Source organism: Bubalus kerabau, chromosome 20, assembly GCF_029407905.1.
Source record: "Bubalus kerabau isolate K-KA32 ecotype Philippines breed swamp buffalo chromosome 20, PCC_UOA_SB_1v2, whole genome shotgun sequence".
Classification (NCBI taxonomy): Eukaryota; Metazoa; Chordata; class Mammalia; order Artiodactyla; family Bovidae; genus Bubalus; species Bubalus kerabau.
In genome coordinates, this window is record NC_073643.1 from 9357671 (window position 1) to 9377445 (window position 19775).

At 41.5% G+C, this 19775-nt stretch overlaps 1 protein-coding gene across 5 annotated transcripts in view; it reads left to right on the forward strand.

Moving 5' to 3' along the window:
• Positions 1-19775, forward strand: part of FBXL2 (F-box and leucine rich repeat protein 2) — an 87859-nt gene that overhangs the window by 35244 nt on the left and 32840 nt on the right. For all 5 annotated transcript variants that reach the window (XR_008706186.1, XR_008706187.1, XM_055558076.1 and 2 more), the window contains exons 3-5: positions 10623-10677; positions 11001-11075; positions 17060-17154. Coding sequence is in view for 3 of the 5 variants with exons in the window: in XM_055558076.1 (XP_055414051.1) it covers positions 10623-10677; positions 11001-11075; positions 17060-17154 (225 nt within the window). In the remaining 2 variants the exon portion in view is untranslated. The remainder of the gene's footprint in view (positions 1-10622; positions 10678-11000; positions 11076-17059; positions 17155-19775) is intronic.

Sequence of the window (19775 nt, forward strand, 5' to 3'; positions counted from 1 at the left end):
TTTTCATTCCAATCCCAAAGAAAGGCAATGCCAAAGAATGCTCACACTACCGCACAATTGCACTCATTTCACACGCTAGTAAAGTAATGCTCAAAATTCTCCAAGCCAGGCTTCAGCAATACATGAACCGTGAACTTCCTGATGTTCAAGCCCGTTTTAGAAAAGGCAGAGGAACCAGAGATCAAATTGCCAACATCCGCTGGATCATGGAAAAAGCAAGAGAGTTCCAGAAAAACATCTATTTCTGCTTTACTGACTATGCCAAAGCCTTTGACTGTGTGGATCACAATAAACTGTGGAAAATTCTTCAAGACATGGAATACCAGACCACCTGATCTGCTTCTTGAGAAATCTATATGCAGGTCAGGAAGCAACAGTTAGAACTGGACATGGAACAACAGACTGGTTCCAAATAGGAAAAGGAGTACGTCAAGGTTGTATATTGTAAATACCCTGCTTATGTAACTTATATGCAGAGTACATCATGAGAAACGCTGGACTGGAAGAAACACAAGCTGGAATCAAGATTGCTGGGAGAAATATCAATAACCTCAGCTATGCAGATGACACCACCCTTATGGCAGAGAGAGAAGAGGAACTAAAAAGCCTCTTGATGAAAGTGAAAGTTGAGAGTGAAAAAGTTGGCTTAAAGCTCAGCATTCAGAAAACAAAGATCATGGCATCTGGTCCCACCACTTCATGGGAAATAGATGGGGAAACAGTGGAAACAGTGTCAGACTTTATTTTTTGGGGGTCCAAAATCACTGCAGATGGTGACTGCAGCCATGAAATTAAAAGACGCTTACTCCTTGGAAGGAAAGTTATGACCAACCTAGACAGCATGTTCAAAAGCAGAGACATTACTTTGCCAACAAAGGTCCGTCTAGTTAAGGCTATGGTTTTTCCTGTGGTCATGTATGGATGTGAGAGTTGGACTGTGAAGAAGGCTGAGCACTGAAGAATTGATGCTTTTGAACTGTGGTGTTGGAGAAGATTCTTGAGAGTCCCTTGGACTGCAAGGAGACCCAACCAGTCCATTCTGAAGGAGATCAGCCCTGGGATTTCTTTGGAAGGAATGATGCTGAAGCTGAAACTCCAGTACTTTGGCCACCTCATGCGAAGAGTTGACTCATTGGAAAAGACTCTGATGCTGGGAGGGATTGGGGGCAGGAGGAGAGGGGATGACAGAGGATGAGATGGCTGGATGGCATCACTGACTGGATGGACATGAGTCTGAGTGAACTCCGGTGATGGACAGGGAGGCCTGGCGTGCTGCGATTCATGGGATCTCAAAGAGTCGGACATGACTGAGCGACTGAACTGAACTGATATATTATAGTGTTGTATCCATGTTAATTTTCTTGCTTTGTTGACTCTACTGTGTTTTTGAAAAATAAAATGACCTTGTTTTTAGGAAATATTTGAGTACCTTAGGGGTAAATGAACATTAAGTCTGCAATGTAGTCTCCAGTATTTCAGATATAATTACACATATGTAATTACTGTGTCAGACCCAGATGGTTTCATTGGTGAATGCTGCTGAACGCAAGAAATGATACCAATTCTCAACATTGTAATAAATAGCAGAATAATTCATAACTCATTCTGTGAAGCTGGCATTAGCCTAATACTAAAACCAGATAAAGAGGTTATAGAAAGGAGAAGTACAGGAAGGACTTCCTGTGGTCCAGTGGTTAAGAATCTGCCTGCCAGTGTAGGGGACATGGGTTCAATTCCTGGTCCCGAAAGAGCCCACATGCCGCAGGGCACCTGAGCCTGTGCACCACTGAGCCTGCACTCGCGAAACCCTTGCTCTGCAATAAGAGAAGCCCCCTCAATGAGAAGCCTGCACACCACAACTAGGAAGGAGCCCCCACTCTCCACATCTGGAAAAAGCCTGTGTGCAGCAAGAAAGACCCAGCGCAGCTAAAATGAAAATAAACAAAAAATGTTTTAAAAAGAAAGGAAAAGTACAGAGCAATTTCTGTCATGAATGTAGGTGCAGAAGTCTTCACCAAAATATTAGCAACTCAAATTGAACAATGTATAAAATGAATTATGTACTATAACCAAGTGGGATTTATTTCAGGCTTGCAAGGATTCTTCAACATTCAAAAATCAAGATAAGCTATCACATCTATGATCTAACAAAAAAATCATATGGTCGTATCAGTAGATGCAGAAAAAGTATTTGGCAAATTTTAACACTCATCCATGATTCAAACTCTCATAAAACCAAAAATAGAGGGGAACTTCCTCAAGAATATTTATACAACAACCCTTGAAGCTAACACTATACTTAATGGTGAAAAACTGGATGCTTTGCACCTGAGATCAGAAACCAGAAAATGATGTCCCCTCTTACCATTCCTGTTCATCATAGTACTACTGGAAATCCTACCTAATATAGTTAGATAAGAAAAGAAAAGGTATACATTGGGAAGGAAGAAATAAAGCTGGTTTTGTTTGTAGATGACATGATTGTATACATCAGATCAGATCAGTCGCTCAGTTGTGTCCGACTCTTTGCGACCCCATGAATCGCAGCACACCAGGCCTCCCTGTCCATCACCAACTCCCGGAGTTCACTCAGACTCACGTCCATTGAGTCAGTGATGCCATCCAGCCATCTCATCCTCTGTCGTCCCCTCTCCTCCTGCCCCCAATCCCTCCCAGCATCAGAGTCTTTTCCAATGAGTCAGCTCTTCGCATGAGGTGGCCAAAGTACTGGAGTTTCAGCTTTAGTATCATTCGTTCCAAAGAAATCCTAGGGCTGATCTCCTTCAGAATGGACTGGTTGAGTCTCCTTGCAGTCCAAGGGACTCTCAAGAGTCTTCTCCAACACCACAGTTCAAAAGCATCAATTCTTCGGTGCTCAGTCTTCTTCACAGTCCAACTCTCACATCCATACATGACCACTGGAAAAACCATAGCCTTGACTAGACGGACCTTTGTTGGCAAAGTAATGTCTCTGCTTTGGCATATGCTGTCTAGGTTGGTCATAACTTTCCTTCCAAGGAGTAAGCGTCTTTTAATTTCATGGCTGCAGTCACCATCTGCAGTGATTTTGGAGCCCTGAAAAATAAAGTCTGACGCTGTTCCACTGTTTCCCCATCTATTTCCCATGAAGTGGTGGGACCGGATGCCATGATCTTCGTTTTCTGAATGTTGAGCTTTAAGCCAACTTTTTCACTCTCCACTTTCACTTTCATCAAGAGGCTTTTGAGTTCCTCTTCACTTTCTTCCATAAGGGTGGTGTCATCTGCATATCTGAGGTTATTGATATTTCTCCCGGCAGTCTTGATTCCAGTTTGTGTTTCTTCCAGTCCAGCGTTTCTCATGATGTACTCTGCATATAAGTTAAATAAACAGGGTAACAACATACAGCCTTGACGAACTCCTTTTCCTATTTGGAACCAGTCTGTTGTTCCATGTCCATTTCTAACTGTTGCTTCCTGACCTGCATATAGATTTCTCAAGAAGCAGATCAGGTGGTCTGGTATTCCATGTCTTGAAGAATTTTCCACAGTTTATTGTGATCCACACAGTCAAAGGCTTTGGCATAGTCAGTAAAGCAGAAATAGATGTTTTTCTGGAACTCTCTTGCTTTTTCCATGATCCAGCGGATGTTGGCAATTTGATCTCATAGAAAATTCCAAATAATTGACAAAATATTCCTGTAATTAATAAGCAATTATATAACATTGCAGGATACAAGGTTAATGTGCAAAAGATAACTATTTTCCTGTTGCTATTTCTCATTTTGTTTAGCAGCAGTCAACAACTCCAAATTGAAATTAAAAACCATACCATTTACATTAGACTTAAAAAATGAAATGCTTAAGTATAAATCTGTCAAAAGATCTATATGATGAAAACTCCAAAACTCCAGTGAAAGAAATCAAAGGAGGTTTGAAGAATTGAAGAGATGTTACATATTAACGGATAAGAAAACTCAATATTGTTAAAATGTCGATTCTTCCCAAATTGACCTATAGAATCAACACAATTCTGATAAAATACCACTGACTTATTTTGTGGGTATTGACAAATCCATTCTAAAGTTTATACAGAGAGGCAAAAGACTCTGAAAGGCCAATATACTCCTGAAGAACAAAGTTTGAGGATTAACACTGCTGACCTACAAAGACTTAGTTTAAAGCTTTAGTAATCAATTCAGTGTGGTATTGGTGAAAGAATAAACAGATCAATGGAACAGAATACAGAGCCCAGAAATTGAGCCACACAAAGTCAACTGATCTTTGACAAAGGAGAAAAATCAATTTAATGGAGAAGATAGATCTTTCTTTTCAACAAATGGCATTGGAGTAACAGACTTTACAGCTTTCACAAAAATCAACTCAAAATGAATCATAAGTCTAAATATAAAACCTGAAACTATCACTTCTAGAAGGAAGCGTCAGAGAATTTGTGTGTGACCTTTGGTTGGACAGTGAGTTCTAGCTACAGTATCAAAAGCATGATCCATGAAAGACAAAACTGATAAGTTGGACTTTATTAAAACTTCTCTGAGAAGGACGTTGTAAATAGAATGAAAATGCAAGCCACAGATGGGGAGAAAATATTTGCAAAGACTACATGATAAAGGACTGATGTCCACAAGGTACCAAGAGCACTTAAAATCCAATAAGGAAATAACCAGTTTAAAGAATGGGCAAAAGATCTGAACAGACACCTCACCAGAGAAGATAAACAGATGCAGTGAGCATATGAAAAGATGCTTAATATCATAATATCATTTGGGAATTGAAAGCTAAAATAAAATGAGATATTGCTGTACATGTATTAGAATGGTAAAATTTAAAAACCTATCAGATGTTGGCAAGATTCAGAGCAGCAGGAACTCTCCTTCATTGCTGATGATTCAAAACCGTATAGCACCTTTGGAAGACAGTTTGGCAGCCTCTTACAGCTAAGTGTAAACTTACATGTCTAGCATTTATGCTCCAACTGAGTGGAAAACATTCACCTGTGTACATATATTTGTAGCTGTATTATTCATAATCACTCAAAACTGGAAGCAACCAGGATGTCCTTATATAAATAATTGGATAAACAACGATACAGCCATACAGTGGAATATTATTCAGAAATAAAAAGTGATTAGCTGTTGTCTAAGATACAGAGACATATGTATGATGAAGAAAGCTAATCTGAACAACTCCACACTGTGATTCCAGTTGTGTGACACTCTGCAGAAGGCAAGGCTGCTGACACTAAGAGGACCAGGGGCTGCCAGAGACTCATGAGGAAGACAGATGGGGTTAACGGGCAGGCACAGGCGATGTTCAGGGGTAAGCTATTCTATATGATGCTATAGTGCTGGATGTATTTCATCACGCATTTGTCAAAAGCCATAGAACTGTACAAGAACCGTACAATACAGATAGTGAACTTTGTCATAAACTATGGACTTGAGTTAATGACAATATATCAATATAAATTCATTAATTATATTGTTACCACACTAATGCAGGATGTTAATAGTAGGGGAAACTGTGTCTGTGCATGTAGCTTTCTCAAGATGGCAGTAATATATGGGAACTCTACTAGCTGCTCTTGTATTTAATAAATTTTTAAAACAGGAAATAAGCATATGTTAAAGAAGTGCTGTTAAAACCATGTATTTTGTACATGTGCAAAACATATTTTATAGGGCATAACAGAGTAACTTTAGAAAATTGAAAAGGCAAGGGGAAGCCCTGTAGTAATAATCATCTAGTACACAGAAGAAGTGTACAAAAAAGATCTTCACAACCAAGATAATCACGATGGTGTGATCACTCACCTAGAGCCAGACATCCTGGAATGTGAAGTCAAGTGGGCCTGAGATAGCATCACTACGAACAAAGCTAGTGGAGGTGATGGAATTCCAGTTTAGCTCTTTCAAATCCTGAAAGATGATGCTGTGAAAGTGCTGCACTAAATATGCCAGCGAATTTGGAAAACTCAGCAGTGGCCACAGGACTGGAAAGGTCAGTTCTCATTCCAATCCCAAAGAAAGGCAATGCCAAAGAATGCTTAAACTACCGCACAATTGCACTCATCTCACACGCTAGTAAAGTAATGCTCAAAATTCTCCAAGCCAGGCTTCAGCAATACGTGAACCGTGAACTTCCTGATGTTCAAGCTGGTTTTAGAAAAGGCAGAGGAACCAGAGATCAAATTGCCAACATCCGCTGGATCATGGAAAAAGCAAGAGAGTTCCAGAAAAACATCTATTTCTGCTTTATTGACTATGCCAAAGCCTTTGACTGTGTGGATCACAATAAACTGTGGAAAATTCTTCAAGACATGGAATACCAGACCACCTGATCTGCCTCTTGAGAAACCTATATGCAGGTCAGGAAGCAACAGTTAGAACTGGACATGGAACAACAGACTGGTTCCAAATAGGAAAAGGAGTACGTCAAGGCTGTATACTGTTACCGTGCTTATTTAACTTCTGTGCAGAGTACATCATGAGAAACACTGGGCTGGAAGAAGTATAAGCTGGAATCAAGATTGCTGGGAGAAATATCAATCACCTCAGATATGCAGATGATACCACCCTTATGGCAGAAAGTGAAGAGGAATTAAAAAGCCTCTTGATGAAAGTGAAAGTGGAGAGTGAAAAAGTTGGCTTAAAGCTCAACATTCAGAAAACAAAGATCATGGCATTTGGTCCCATCACTTCATGGGAAATAGATGGGGAAACTGTGTCAGACTGTATTTTTCAGGGCTCCAAAATCACTGCAGATGGTGACTGCAGCCATGAAATTAAAAGACGCTTACTCCTTGGAAGGAAAGTTATGACCAACCTAGATAGCATATTCAAAAGCAGAGACGTTACTTTGCCAACAAAGGTCCGTCTAGTCAAGGTTATGGTTTTTCCAGTGGTCATATATGGATGTGAGAGTTGGACTGTGAAGAAAGCTGAGTGCCGAAGAATTGATGCTTTTGAACTGTGGTGTTGGAGAAGACTCTTGAGAGTCCCTTGGACTGCAAGGAGATCCAACCAGTCCATTCTGAAGGAGATCAGCCCTGGGTGTTCTTTGGAAGGAATGATGCTAAAGCTGAAACTCCAGTACTTTTGCCACCTCATGTAAAGAGTTGACTCATTGGAAAAGATTCTGATGCTGGGAGGGATTGGGGGCAGGAGGAGAAGGGGACGACAGAGGATGAGATGATTGGATGGTGTCACTTACTCGATGGACGTGAGTCTGAGTGAACTCCGGGAGTTGGTGATGGATAGGGAGGCCTGGCGTGCTGCGATTCATGGGGTCGCAAAGAGTCGGACATGACTGAGCGGCTGAACTGAACTGAACTGAATGAATGATTATGAGTTTGAGTAAACTCCAGGAGTTGGTGGTGGACAGGGAAGCCTGGTGTGCTGCGATTCATGGGGTTGCAAAGAGTTGGACACAACTGAGCAACTGAACTGAACTGAATGAGTGTTAAAGAATGACAGCTTTTTCGGGGTGTGATTGAGAAAAAGATGTCTTTCATTACCATTGTTGGTACTGGAGACAATCACAGCCACTTCAGTAAGGCAGGAAGAAGGATAAACATATGATCATTGAAAAGGAAGAAAGAAAAGTTTCATTGTTCTCAAGTGTATTGATTTTGTTTGTAGAAAATCCTTAGAATATATAAATGAATTTGGACATATTGCTATATGCAAGTAGCATATGAAAATTAACTATATACTAGCAACAATTAGAAAATGACATTTTAAAAATTCTGTTTTAATAGTAACAACATCAAATAGCCAGGAGGAGAGAGCAAATCTAAAACTGAACAGCATCTATATGGAAAAGTACAAAAATTTCTATGAGATAGTAAAGAAGTCCTAAATAATGGAGTATATCATGTTTGTGGGTTGGAAGACTTAACCACTGTAAAATTTTATAGACCCAGAGTGTCTATAAACCCAGCATAATCCCAGTAAAATTTTATAAATTTTTTTTTGTGAAATTTGATATGCTGATTCTGAAACACAAACAAATTCAAAAACTGAGAGTAGCCAAGAATAACCAAGATAATCTTGATGAAGAAAAACAACGTTGAAGGACTGAAGTTACTGGACATCAAGATCTTTAAGCTTCATAATTAAAACAGTCTTACTGCCACAGAGGCAGACAGACCAGTGGAGCAGAAACACACCCACTCCTATATACCCCTGTGTGTGTTTATTTGTAACCAAGTTGTCGTTTCAGGGCTCTCCTAACAAAGGGTGGTTATCACATTTGAGGTAGGAAGCAATTTCCAAAAAAAAAAGTTTTGAAATTGTTCTTAGTTACTTTGTGTATTTAAGTAGATAGGAACTATCTTTTCATGGAAGCAAGCCCAAGTTTTCATTTAAAAAATGGAAAATGTTAGGTTTTGAAGTTTGATGCAAATTGAGTATTTAACCTCTTCTTTTAAACTCTTACCCCTTGAGCTAACTCTGTTTCTGTTGCCAGTGTTCCAGGCTCTGTCATTCAGGGCATTCATTTTCTTCACTGAAACGTGATTCAGGAATTTGGCCTACTGGGCAGTTGGGAGTTGTAGCATGCCTGCGTGTGCAAATGCAGCTACACGTGATGGTGGTGTGGGAGGATAGGGTAAAGAGTGAAGGCCGTCTGCTTCTCCATCAGCAGCTGCAGCGCTGGGCAGTGTAAACTTGTGTTCGCGCTGTTGGCTCTCATGCATCTGAACGTGTGAGCATCTTGTGTGAGTTAGTGTGAGTCTAGCTTTGATAGATGCAGTCTCCATACAGCATGCTTGCTCAGCACAGGCTGCCTCATCTGCTGAACAGTTGAAGAGCATCCAGCCTAATCCTGCGGGAACAGTAGCTGTAGTTTTGTGTAGCGTTGCGGCCATGGGCTGTCAAGCTGCACTGCTGCTGCTGCTGCTGAGTTGCGTCATTCGTGTCCGACTCTGCAACCCCATAGACAGCAGCTACATGGGTTCAAATTCTGGCTCTGCTCTCTCTATGTGGCCTTGGAGGTGCTCAGTGTTCTTATGTGTAAAGTGGAGAGCATAATAGCACCTCATAGCAGTGTTGTGACAAATGACTAACGTAAGCAGTGGCTAGCATATAATTTTCAAGCACACAGTTATCAGCGTTGTTATTATAACTGAGAGGTGGTGGAGTGTGTGGTCTCCAAGGTGGCATGTTGTTGAGGAATGTTTTCAAGGGAAAGTGAGCTAACCCCTTTCTACCTTCAGCTTGTAGTTCAGAACGGATGCTGCTGTGAAACATGATCCTTCTGTAGCGTCCCCATGCCTCTCTCTCTGGTCCTTGGCCTTTCAGTGAGCTCATGATCAGTTGCGGCTCACTGGGGAATGGTCATAGGGCACAGAACACAGACATTTGAGTTGGTGGGGCAAGACATATCACATGGAAGCAATGTATTGTAGGTGTACAGACACCCTGAAATATGTTTATTATATGTGTGTGTATATTTGGTACATGTTTTCCCCACCAGCATTTTCCTATGTACAAAGTTCCATGGAGTGTTTTAAGATGAACACAGCCCTTATGCTTCTCTCCTTTGCTTTTCACTAGAAAATGATAGGAGTCTACATAGTAGAACAGTATCTGCACCGTCACAAGCCCTGTGGTGCTGCTCGTGGGTGCTTTATTGTAGGCGCAATGCTCTGGTGGTTTGTGGATCTACTATCTTCCCCAAGCCGGTGGATTTTCAACTCAACACTGATTGTTACCTTTGAAGAATTTTGAAGAACTTTACAGGTGGCTGTTTGCCATCTCTTTCCTCCCCGTTCCACATGCACAGGCACAGACTGTCCTAGTTAACTTCCGGTGCTGTGGGGATCGAGACCCTGTTGTACCTGACTGCGTCGCCATTCACTCTTCCTCTCCCGGGAAAGCTGCTCTTTGTCTTCAGCTGTTCCCACTGAGCGCTGAGGCACATGCAGCTATTATCCTGCGCTGTCCTCAGCAGCCCAGCTCTGCTGCCATAGTGTCAGGCGCTCTCTCCGACCCTGCCACGCTGACAGTGTCCACTAGGTTTTAGGTTGCTTCTCTCTTCTCTTCTTTTTCCCTGTCTTTCCTGTCTTCTATAGCTTCTTGGTTTTTGCTCAGGAAAAACTGGTCATTTATAGACCTTTCCAGGTAACGAGCTCCATCTTTCTGCCCTGTGAACAAATACATAAAAAGCAAGTGGGTTTTATCGTGGAGCTTTTCTTGGCCATACTGTTTGAGCCTCAGGCACCTGAGCCTGTTTGGTGTGTCTCCTACCAAAAGGGGAGTTTGCACTTGTGCTAGGGGCGTGCTCTCACTAGGCTCAGTGTCTGGCAGGTGAGATTGGTCTTTGAATAGAACAAGGTATGATCTACTGTCCCATGTCTGTGATTTAGAACAAGAGAAATAAAAGTTTAATGAGTTCTGGTTTAAGGGAATTTGTGTAATGTTTCTAGAACAACTTTGGAATGTGCAAACATTTAATATTTCACAATAGCGAGGTAAAATTATAGTGCTCTTGTATATTATGAATTGATAAATCTTGAAAAAGTTAGTAATATGCAGTTGGCACACTAGATTTTATCTTTCAACTATAGATATTCTAAAATGTTAATACCATCTCACTTTTGTGCTTTTTCCCCTTTCTTCCTAGAATATTTTCCTTCTTGGATATAGTAACCTTGTGCCGATGTGCACAGATTTCCAAGGTAGGGTATTAACCAGATTTGTAATCAAGAAATAATCATGTAAAGTAATTAGCCTCCAATTAAAAGAAATAGAAAAAGGAATAAATTTTTAAAAAGAAATAATCAAGTTTTATTAGAATGAGGATAAGTTTTCACTCAATTAAACAGTTAAACGTTAAAATATCATGTTTTATATTTAACATAACGGTATTATCATAATTTCACATTTGATTATTGACTTCATATCTATCAAGAATAAATTTTGGAAATAGAAAAGTTGAATCAAGACTTTAACAATCTCAATAAATTTATCTTTTTCACCCTAATCCCTCCTAACCTCCCAGGCCTGGAACATCTTAGCCCTGGATGGAAGCAACTGGCAAAGAATAGACCTTTTCAACTTTCAAACAGATGTAGAGGTAAGTTAGCCTGCTTTAGACTCAAGACTTTTTTTAAAGATGAGTCAGCTGCTCACTGTTTCCTGCCCTTTAATTTACCACGTTTAGATTTAATATTACGCGGTCAAGGTGGGATAGAGAAGAAAAACACCTGGGAGGTATTTGCATACTTCAGACCAAAATTCTGCTTGTGCTTTACTCTTTGCTTTATCAGTGACAGAATTTTACTTTACCCCTTATTCGTGTTTACAGTCTAAGCTTTACCACTCAGCTTTCCAAAGCCTCGCACCTGTATTGTTAAAACTTGGTTCAGTGCTTTAGTCTTAGGAGACTCTTGACAAGTATTTATTGACCTGAGAACTCCGCTGAGAATTCTAATTCAGCACTAGGAATGGAGAAATGGCAGAGGCACGAGCCCAGGAGGGAGGCTGGAGATGGAGATGTCCCTCCAGCTCAGCCACCTAAGGCGTGTACTCTCTCAGTGCCTTGGTTTTATTGTTTACAAAGTAAGGAAGGGACGTAATCTTAGAGCCTTTATAATTCCAGGATTCTGGTGTATTTACCTGGAAATATGTAAATGTCTTCATTTAAGAATGGTAAACCACCTGGAGAAGGAAATGGCACCCCACTCCAGTATTCGTGCTTGGAAAATCCCATGGACAGAGGAGCCCGGTGGGCTGTAGACCATGGGGTCATGAAAGAGTTGGACATGACTTAGCGACTAAGCGACTAAACAACAACACTATTCAATACTGCTTATTCCCCCACTTGAGAGCACAGTGCTTGTGAATTCTTAGGCAATAGCAGTTAGATATTTTCCTGCTTAATTTGAATACAGTTGAGCCTTTCTAGAATTGGGAGTTCTAATTTGTGTCAAATTAACCAAATATGGAATGTAAAAAAATATGCAAAGCTCCCTGGGTTAAAGATTCAACCTGGCAAATGGTTAGTAATATAATGTCACTTTTCTTCTGAGTCCTTTGATTATATCTGCCAGTTAAACTAATAAAGAAGCTATTAATAAGCTATTAATAAAAAAAAAGAATGGTAAACCAGATCAAATGGGAAAATTTTTCTTAAAACAACTGTAATATTAAGTACGCATTTCTAACCAAAAAGAAACAGGGCAGTAATAAAGAGTACTACACATAGTGACCGTCTAGAGTACTATTTTAAGGGTCTGGAGATGCTGAAGTTTTATTATCTGCCTATTGTTAGTAAAACCTTACTGATTTCTAGTTTAGTCAACTCAGTGTAGTGGAATTGTGTTTTAAATCAGTTGCTCATGTAGCGTGTTCACATGTTTTTATTATATATTTTGTGTCTTTTTTAATGGATAAGGAAATATGTTTAACAGGGAGATAGTGTTACCAAGAACTAATGGCCAGATGTGGAGGCCCGTCACCTCCTTCTCTGGTCACTTGCTGCTTGCCTGTCTCTTTGTGGGTGTTCAGTCTCTCAGTCGTGTCTGACTCTTTGCGACCCCATGGGCTGCAGCACACCAGGCTTCCCTGTCCTTCACCATCTCCCGGAGTTTGCTCAGACTCGTGTCCATCGAGTCAGTGATGCCTGTCCTGGAGCCGTCTAACCCAGTGAAGCAGACGCCGCTGCAGGAGGCAGGGCTGAGCACAAGGTTGACCACATCGGCCTCCACGCAGGTTGCTGTGCTCTGAGCTTGGCAGCGGGCAGGGGCCTTGGGCTTTCCCAGGCTCCCTGGAAAGATAAACTCTTGTTCTTGGCTTGAACTCTGGTCCCTGAGTCAGGAATTGTTTAAAACTCCTTCCAGACTTAATGATTACAATAGAGCCCCTCCCAAACATGCTGACATATATTTCTCCTTCGAACTGATAATCTATAGAGCTTTGTTCATTGTGTTTACTTAGCGATGTTGAGGAGAATATTAAATTGTAAAAATTGTCATTTCTTCTGGGCAAAGGAGAGTCATTGTTTTAAAAAAAAAAATTGTAAGCATTTTTTTCCTGTGGGTTTTTGTTTTTATCATCTCTTCAGTTTTCTTTGATTTTTCCAAACTACAACTTTTTGGAAGGCACATAAAAAGCTTTTCAATTCAGATATTAAAAAAATACTATTTCAAAAAAAAAAATACTATTTCAGGACTTCCCTGGCAGTCCAATGGTTAAGACTCTGTGCACCCAATGCAGTTCCCTGGTTGGGGAACTAAGATCCTGCATGCCACACAGTGTGCCAAGGAAAAAAATGCTATTTCACGTAAATATCACTACCTCATACATCATTTGGTCTCACTATTTTAGCTGACCGCAGCTGTGTAAACGCATTGCAGAAATACTTGAGTACTTCCACTAAAGTGAAAGTGTTAATTGCTCAGTCATGTCTGACTCTTTGCAACCCCATGGGCTGTAGCCCACCAGGCTCCTCTGTCCATGGGATTCTCCAGGCAAGAACATTGGAGTGGGTTGCCATGCTCTTCTCCATGGGATCTTCCCGACCCAGGGGTTGAAACCAGGTCTCCCGCACCAGGAAAGCCCCACTTCTACTAAAGAGACCAGGTCATGGCTCACCACATGTGTAGAGAGCTACCTGTGAAGAATATAGTCTAACACTAATTAGTCCCCCCTTTGGGCTACCACTCGGAATCCAGGTTGGCTTCTAAACCAAGTATGGAGCCTCCCGTAGACAAATAAGTATGGAGCCTCCCGCAGACAAATAACGGGTCCTTTGCTCCTAGGTCAGTCAGCGAAGAATCTGCCTGCAATGTAGGAGACCCGGGTTTGATTCCTGGGTTGGGTAGATCCTCTGGAGAAGTGAATGGCAACCCACTCTAGTATTCTGGCCTGGAGAATCCCATGGACAGAGGAGCCTGGCAGGCTAGAGTCCATGGGGTCGCAAGAGTCGGACACGACCTAGCAACTAAACCACCAACGATGGACGCTAATAGGACCTCTGGGTGGTCACCCCGGGAAGCATCCCATGGATAAACTCATGGTCTCAGATTCATTTGTTTGGGACAAAAGTGGATCTGTTGAGAGAAGAGAGAAAGTGCCAAGGAGCAGGACTGGTATACTGAGTATTTACCGTGTGCCGGGTACTCTTCTAAGTACTTTCTGTGTGTTAATTACTTTAGCCTTCTCAGAAACACAAATGGGAGAAACTTAGGCAAGAAAGTTTGAGTAACTTACCCAAAGTCACTCACATAAGGGAGAGAGTAGGTACTGTGAACAGTGGGCTTCATGGTTTGAATCCCAGAGAAAAGGCAGAGATTGATCTCAGGATGGCGCGTGCAGGTGGCGGGTGTGCACCGGGCCTCTCCCTGAGCGTTGCTGTCTCCTGAGTGAGTGTCGCTTCCCTGATGCTCAGGCATTTCCCATGCCTTTGAAAGCCGAACATTTTGTTGTCTTCATGGTTATTAAGAGTCTGTGAGGCCAAAAATGAGAAATAACTAAATAGTCTTATCTGAAAGTCATAAGTCCAAGGGCTCCTCTGTTAGGCCTTATTTTTCTGTAACGCCTTTCTTTCTAAAATGCTTACCTATAGCATACTCTCTAATGGATGTTACATAGTGTCGCTGACTGGAATTTGCATTTGAAAAGGATTTGCTTATTTTTTTTCTCTTATCTAGAAACAGTGCAACAGAAAATTCTGAATGTAATTTTTTTAATTCCAATATAAAAACTTCTACTCCACAGAAGGAAGAATAGGAAGTTTGTAAAAGTGACTAACTTGAAATGGAGAAAATAGAATGATGTGCTCTATTTGTAGACATTGGTGTGGAGCTAGTTTTGCAGTTTTATTCAATATTTAGATATTTATCTTGGATTTCCAACTCATAATCTTTTTTTTTTTCCTGCCACTGACAAATTTATTTTAAAGGTGTCTGGAGTTTTGGCTCAAAAACTAATTATTAACATAGATAGGACTCAAGAAAGCATAGATAAAGCCACCAGCAAGATCAGAATTTGGATTTTCAGCTTAAGTTGTTAACCAGTCTGTGTGAATCTTGCTTCTGTAATACTGTGGTTTGATGTGTCCTGGTGGACTCTTAGGGCTTGGAGTTCAGTGTCAAGATAGCTGTTTTGTAAAGTAAGGACGATGGTATTAGAAATGAAACGAAATGGCCTTTTCAGTGTTTCCTCCCTTGTGGGTGTGGTTATCATGCAGAGGACACAGCTCTTAGAGTCATGGAGACTTGATATAAACCCCAGCTCTGCTACTCAGTGAAGTGTAATGGCAGTGTAACCATTTACTTTATTTATTTGCAAAATGAAGATATTGAATCCACCCTGTATTAGTCTGGATTCTCCAGAAGAACAGAGCCAATAAGATTTCGTGTGTGTATATAGATACAGACATAGAGATTCCTTATGAGGAACTGGGTCATGTGATGATGGAGGCTGAGAAGTTCCCAGATGTGCAGTCCGCAAGCTGCAGGCCTAGGAGAGCTGTAGCTCCAGTCCAAGTCAGAAGGCCTGTGAGCCAGCAGAGCCAGTGTGTGAATTCCAGTCTGAAAGCTGGCAGGTTCGGGACCCAAGAGGAGTTGATGTTTCAGCCCAGGTCCAAAGGCCAGAGAAGAGCAATGTCTGGCTCAGCCGTCAGGCAGGAGATCTCTCTCAGTCAGCCCTTTTTGCTCTGTTCACCGCTGCTGGGGAGGACAATCTGCTTTACTCAGCCTGCTGATTCAGATGCTAATCTCATCCAGAAACCCTTACAGACAACAACACCCAGAATGATGTTTGGCCAAGTCACAGACTGGCTGGCTGTGACCCAGTCATGTTGACCATGACATTAATCATCATGAGTTCACCCCTTGTCAACTTGCACCCATAGGCATGTCCTTAAACCATACTTCATCTCCACATAAAGACAGTACGCACTCATGATTCCGCCTAGTGTGATCAGCTATCCAGTGTACAACCAAAAATACGCTTAAGCCCCTCCTCAGAAGCGGAGGCAAAGTCCTAGAGTGATACTCATTCTTGCTGACGCTTGGCGCCTTCAGCACGTGAATGCGGAATTGAAAGAACTTTACTATGATACAAAGTCAGTACATCTCATATCACACAGAAAGGGGAAAAGACAGGAAAGACAGAAAAATACTTGTTCTGTACACACGGTCGTGACAAAATAGGGAGCAAGTACAGCCGACACAGCCCTAACCTGTAGCTGCTCACGTGGTCAGACTTGGCGCTTGCAGCTGCCTTCTGCCACACGTCCTGCATTCCTTCTGTCTTCAGCAAGCCCCTCAGCTGGTCGTGCTTCCTTACTTGGTGGACTGACCCAAACTGCCATTCCCAAAGCCATGAATAGTCCTCTTTGGACTGGCTTCAGTTGCCCGTTGACTTTAATCCTAGGGCATATTAATACTGAGAGACATCCCAAGGGATTTCCTGTATTTCAGACATTCTCTTCCTTAGTTCATGGAAGAGTAGTCTTCACAGTTATTGTGAATATTAAATGAGCCTTAACAGATACAAGAAAGTATTAAAATCATGCCTGAAAAAGTGGAAGTGCTTAATCAGTGTTCTCATATATCTGCCAGTACCCAGCCAAAGTTACCTTTTCAAAGCAAATGTGTTTAAATAGGGGGTTGCTGAGAAGAAAGAGGGGTAGCTTTTATGTTGCATTTTCATATTTTTAGAGTAGTACTGTTTAGCTAAATAGATTTTCTTTTTTTTTTTAAGCAACGTTGTTTTAGATCTCTGCCCAGCAGCCAGTGTTGCCATAGCTGGCCTCAAAACCCTTGAATTCGTGGAGTAGCCGTGAGCCCTGGCTCGGGGAGGCCTGCCTCCAGAGTTGAGGCTTTCAAAGAGTAGTGTGTGATTTTTAAAAAGACTTAATGTTTTAATTGAAAACGTTTTTTCAATGCTTGCAGTCCCTTTATACACTAGGAGCAGAAGTGGGGTGTTGGAAGAATGTTCTAAGATATCGTCTGTTACACCTGAAATACATATTTAGTTCCTAAACTTCAGGTTATTTTGCTGTTAGATAAGCAGCATGAATAAGATTTTTTCCAACTTTCTCCATTGAAGGGTCGAGTGGTGGAAAACATCTCAAAGCGATGTGGTGGGTTCCTGAGGAAGCTGAGCTTGCGAGGGTGTATTGGCGTTGGCGATTCCTCCTTGAAGTAAGTCAGTCCACTGTGACTCAGTCTGTCATGGCAGCTTTTAGCTGGCATTCTCATCAGCAAAAATAAGCCAGGCATATTATTTGCTTTTCTTCTGTTGGAATCTTCCTATGTAACTTGCATAGAGTAATGAGAATATCACGATTTTGGAACCAGCAGGCCTGAACTAGAAACCGAGAGCTCCAGTGTGGTCAGAGGTATGGCCTTGGGGCAGGTTACTTCACTTTGCTGTCAGTTCTCTCGTCTCTAAGAGGAGGCAGTTACAGCTCCTTCATGGGAATGTCATGGGTGTCAAGTAACATGTACACAGTACCAGGCACGTAATCATATTAGTTCACTTCGCTTCTCTTCGTCACTTTCCCATCTTCCTAGGTGCCTTCTCAGAATCACGGCTACCTTGTTGTATGCTGCTGCTGCTGCTAAGTCGCTTCAGTCGTGTCCGACTCTGTGCGACCCCATAGACGGCAGCCCACCAGGCTCCCCCGTCCCTGGGATTCTCCAGGCAAGAACACTGGACTGGGTTGCCATTTCCTTCTCCAATGCATGAAAGTGAAAGTGAAGTCGCTCAGTCATGTCCGACTCTTAGTGACCCCATGGACTGCAGCCCACCAGGCTCCTCCGTCCATGGGATTCTCCAGGCAAGAGTACTGGAGTGGGGTGCCATTGCCTTCTCCGCCTTGTTGTATAAATTATACTAATTAACAAAATAATTCTTTCAAAACTTCTTTACCATAACCTGGGATTTTGCTTACCTGTAATGAGATATGGTTATCACATTCACTTTATCCTCATTAGCAGTATATGCATCCAGCCTAATGCTTGCCCCCTCTTCCTGGATAGCCTTTATTTATTGGAAGTGTTATCACTCCACTGTCAAGGACATGTGCTTCGAGCTTTTTTGAGACAGGACATAATTAAACCTGTATGTCTTTACCCTTGTGGCCTCTGGTGGTGTTTGAGGTTGGCTAAATTAGGACACACACACTGCCCCTCAGAATCTGGGAATGGTCTTTGCCTCTTGGAAGCTTAACCATACCGTAGCATAGTCAATCACAGACCTCCAGTGAGAATGTACAGTGTGTAGTGATTACAAATACTAGAATTTGTAATTGAAACATCCGCTGCACCATTGCTAAGAAAATCAATTCATCGTATCTTCTAAGGATCAAAACACTTCGTCTGTGTTATGGAACACAGAGGTGGGTTTTTTATTGTTAATCAGAAAATTCAGATCATCAGAAAAATTTTGTGCTTCTTCAAAAGCTTTGTAAACCAGTGGAATAGATTGAGTCTGTTTTAACAGGAAACTTAAATATATTTTAGCCACCTGATGTGAAGAGCTGACTCATTTGAAAAGACCTTGATGTTGGAAAAGATTGAAAGCAGGAGGAGAAGGGGACAACAGAGGATGAGGTGGTTGGATGGCATCACTGACTCAATGGACATGAGTTTGGATGAACTCCGGGAGTTGGTGGTAGACAGGGAGGCCTGGCATGCTGTGGTTCATGGGGTCGCAAAGAGTCAGACACGACAGAGCGACTGAATTGAACTAAATGTACCAAATAGGTCCTAAGATAACTTATACCAGAAAACATAAATCTGATTGTGTTTCCACTAAAGAAACTAAAAATGAAGATGTGGATTGTCTGGGGACTGTCAAAGAAACACATTCTCCTCTTGGCACTTGAAATAGAGCCATGGGTAACAAAACTGTCCTGTAAGGCTAAGAATGTTACTGGTTTACCATGAATTTTAGAGCAGAAATCTGTGTCAGTATCTATATAAATTGTTAACGTGTGAGGCCAGATCACTGTGAGAAATAATGATAAACATAATCAAAGGATCCTGACTGGAGGAGAGTTTTGTTACGCCGTCAGGGTTTGGTTGAAAGCACCTGGCACAGCCTCGGCCTCTGTCCTGCCCTTGCCTGTGTGTTCTTGCTGTGGCGCGAGGGGTGCGGTTTGTTTACGAGTGTTGGTTAAGCTTGTGCTATACCAAGTACTGATTTAGGCACTGGAAATACAGTAGTAATTATAGTAGATTGAAATTTGATTCTAATGGGTCTTGTGTATCTGTTCTCTGTAACTCCTGCTCCATCATTAGATATGAAGTCCTGTTGATTTTAAATATTGAGAATTGCACTACAATGAACTGTGCATCTTTAAAGTATACAGTTTGATGTAGTGTAGATTATGCATATACCCATGAAGCTAGCATTGTAATCAAGATACTGAATGTGTTCATGTCCCACAGAGTTTTCCTCATGTGCCTTTGTCATCCCCTTCCTCCCAGCCTTCTCTACTTCAACTCTAGGAAGCCCCGATCTGCTTTCTGTCACTGTAGGCTAGCTTGCTTTTTCTAGAATTTTATATTTTACAGCATGCACTCCTTTTTGCCTGGCCTCTTTAACTTAACATGATTGTTTTTGAGAGTCACCCATGTTGTTAATGTGTGTCGGTAAGTTTTCATTTGTTTTTATTGATAGGGAGTGGTCCACTGTATGGCATATAATGCATTTTATTCATTCATCTGTTTATGGACATTTGGGGTTTTCCAGTTTTCACCCATTACACATAAAGCTATCATAAAGGTTTTCATGCAAGATGCATGCCATCATTTTT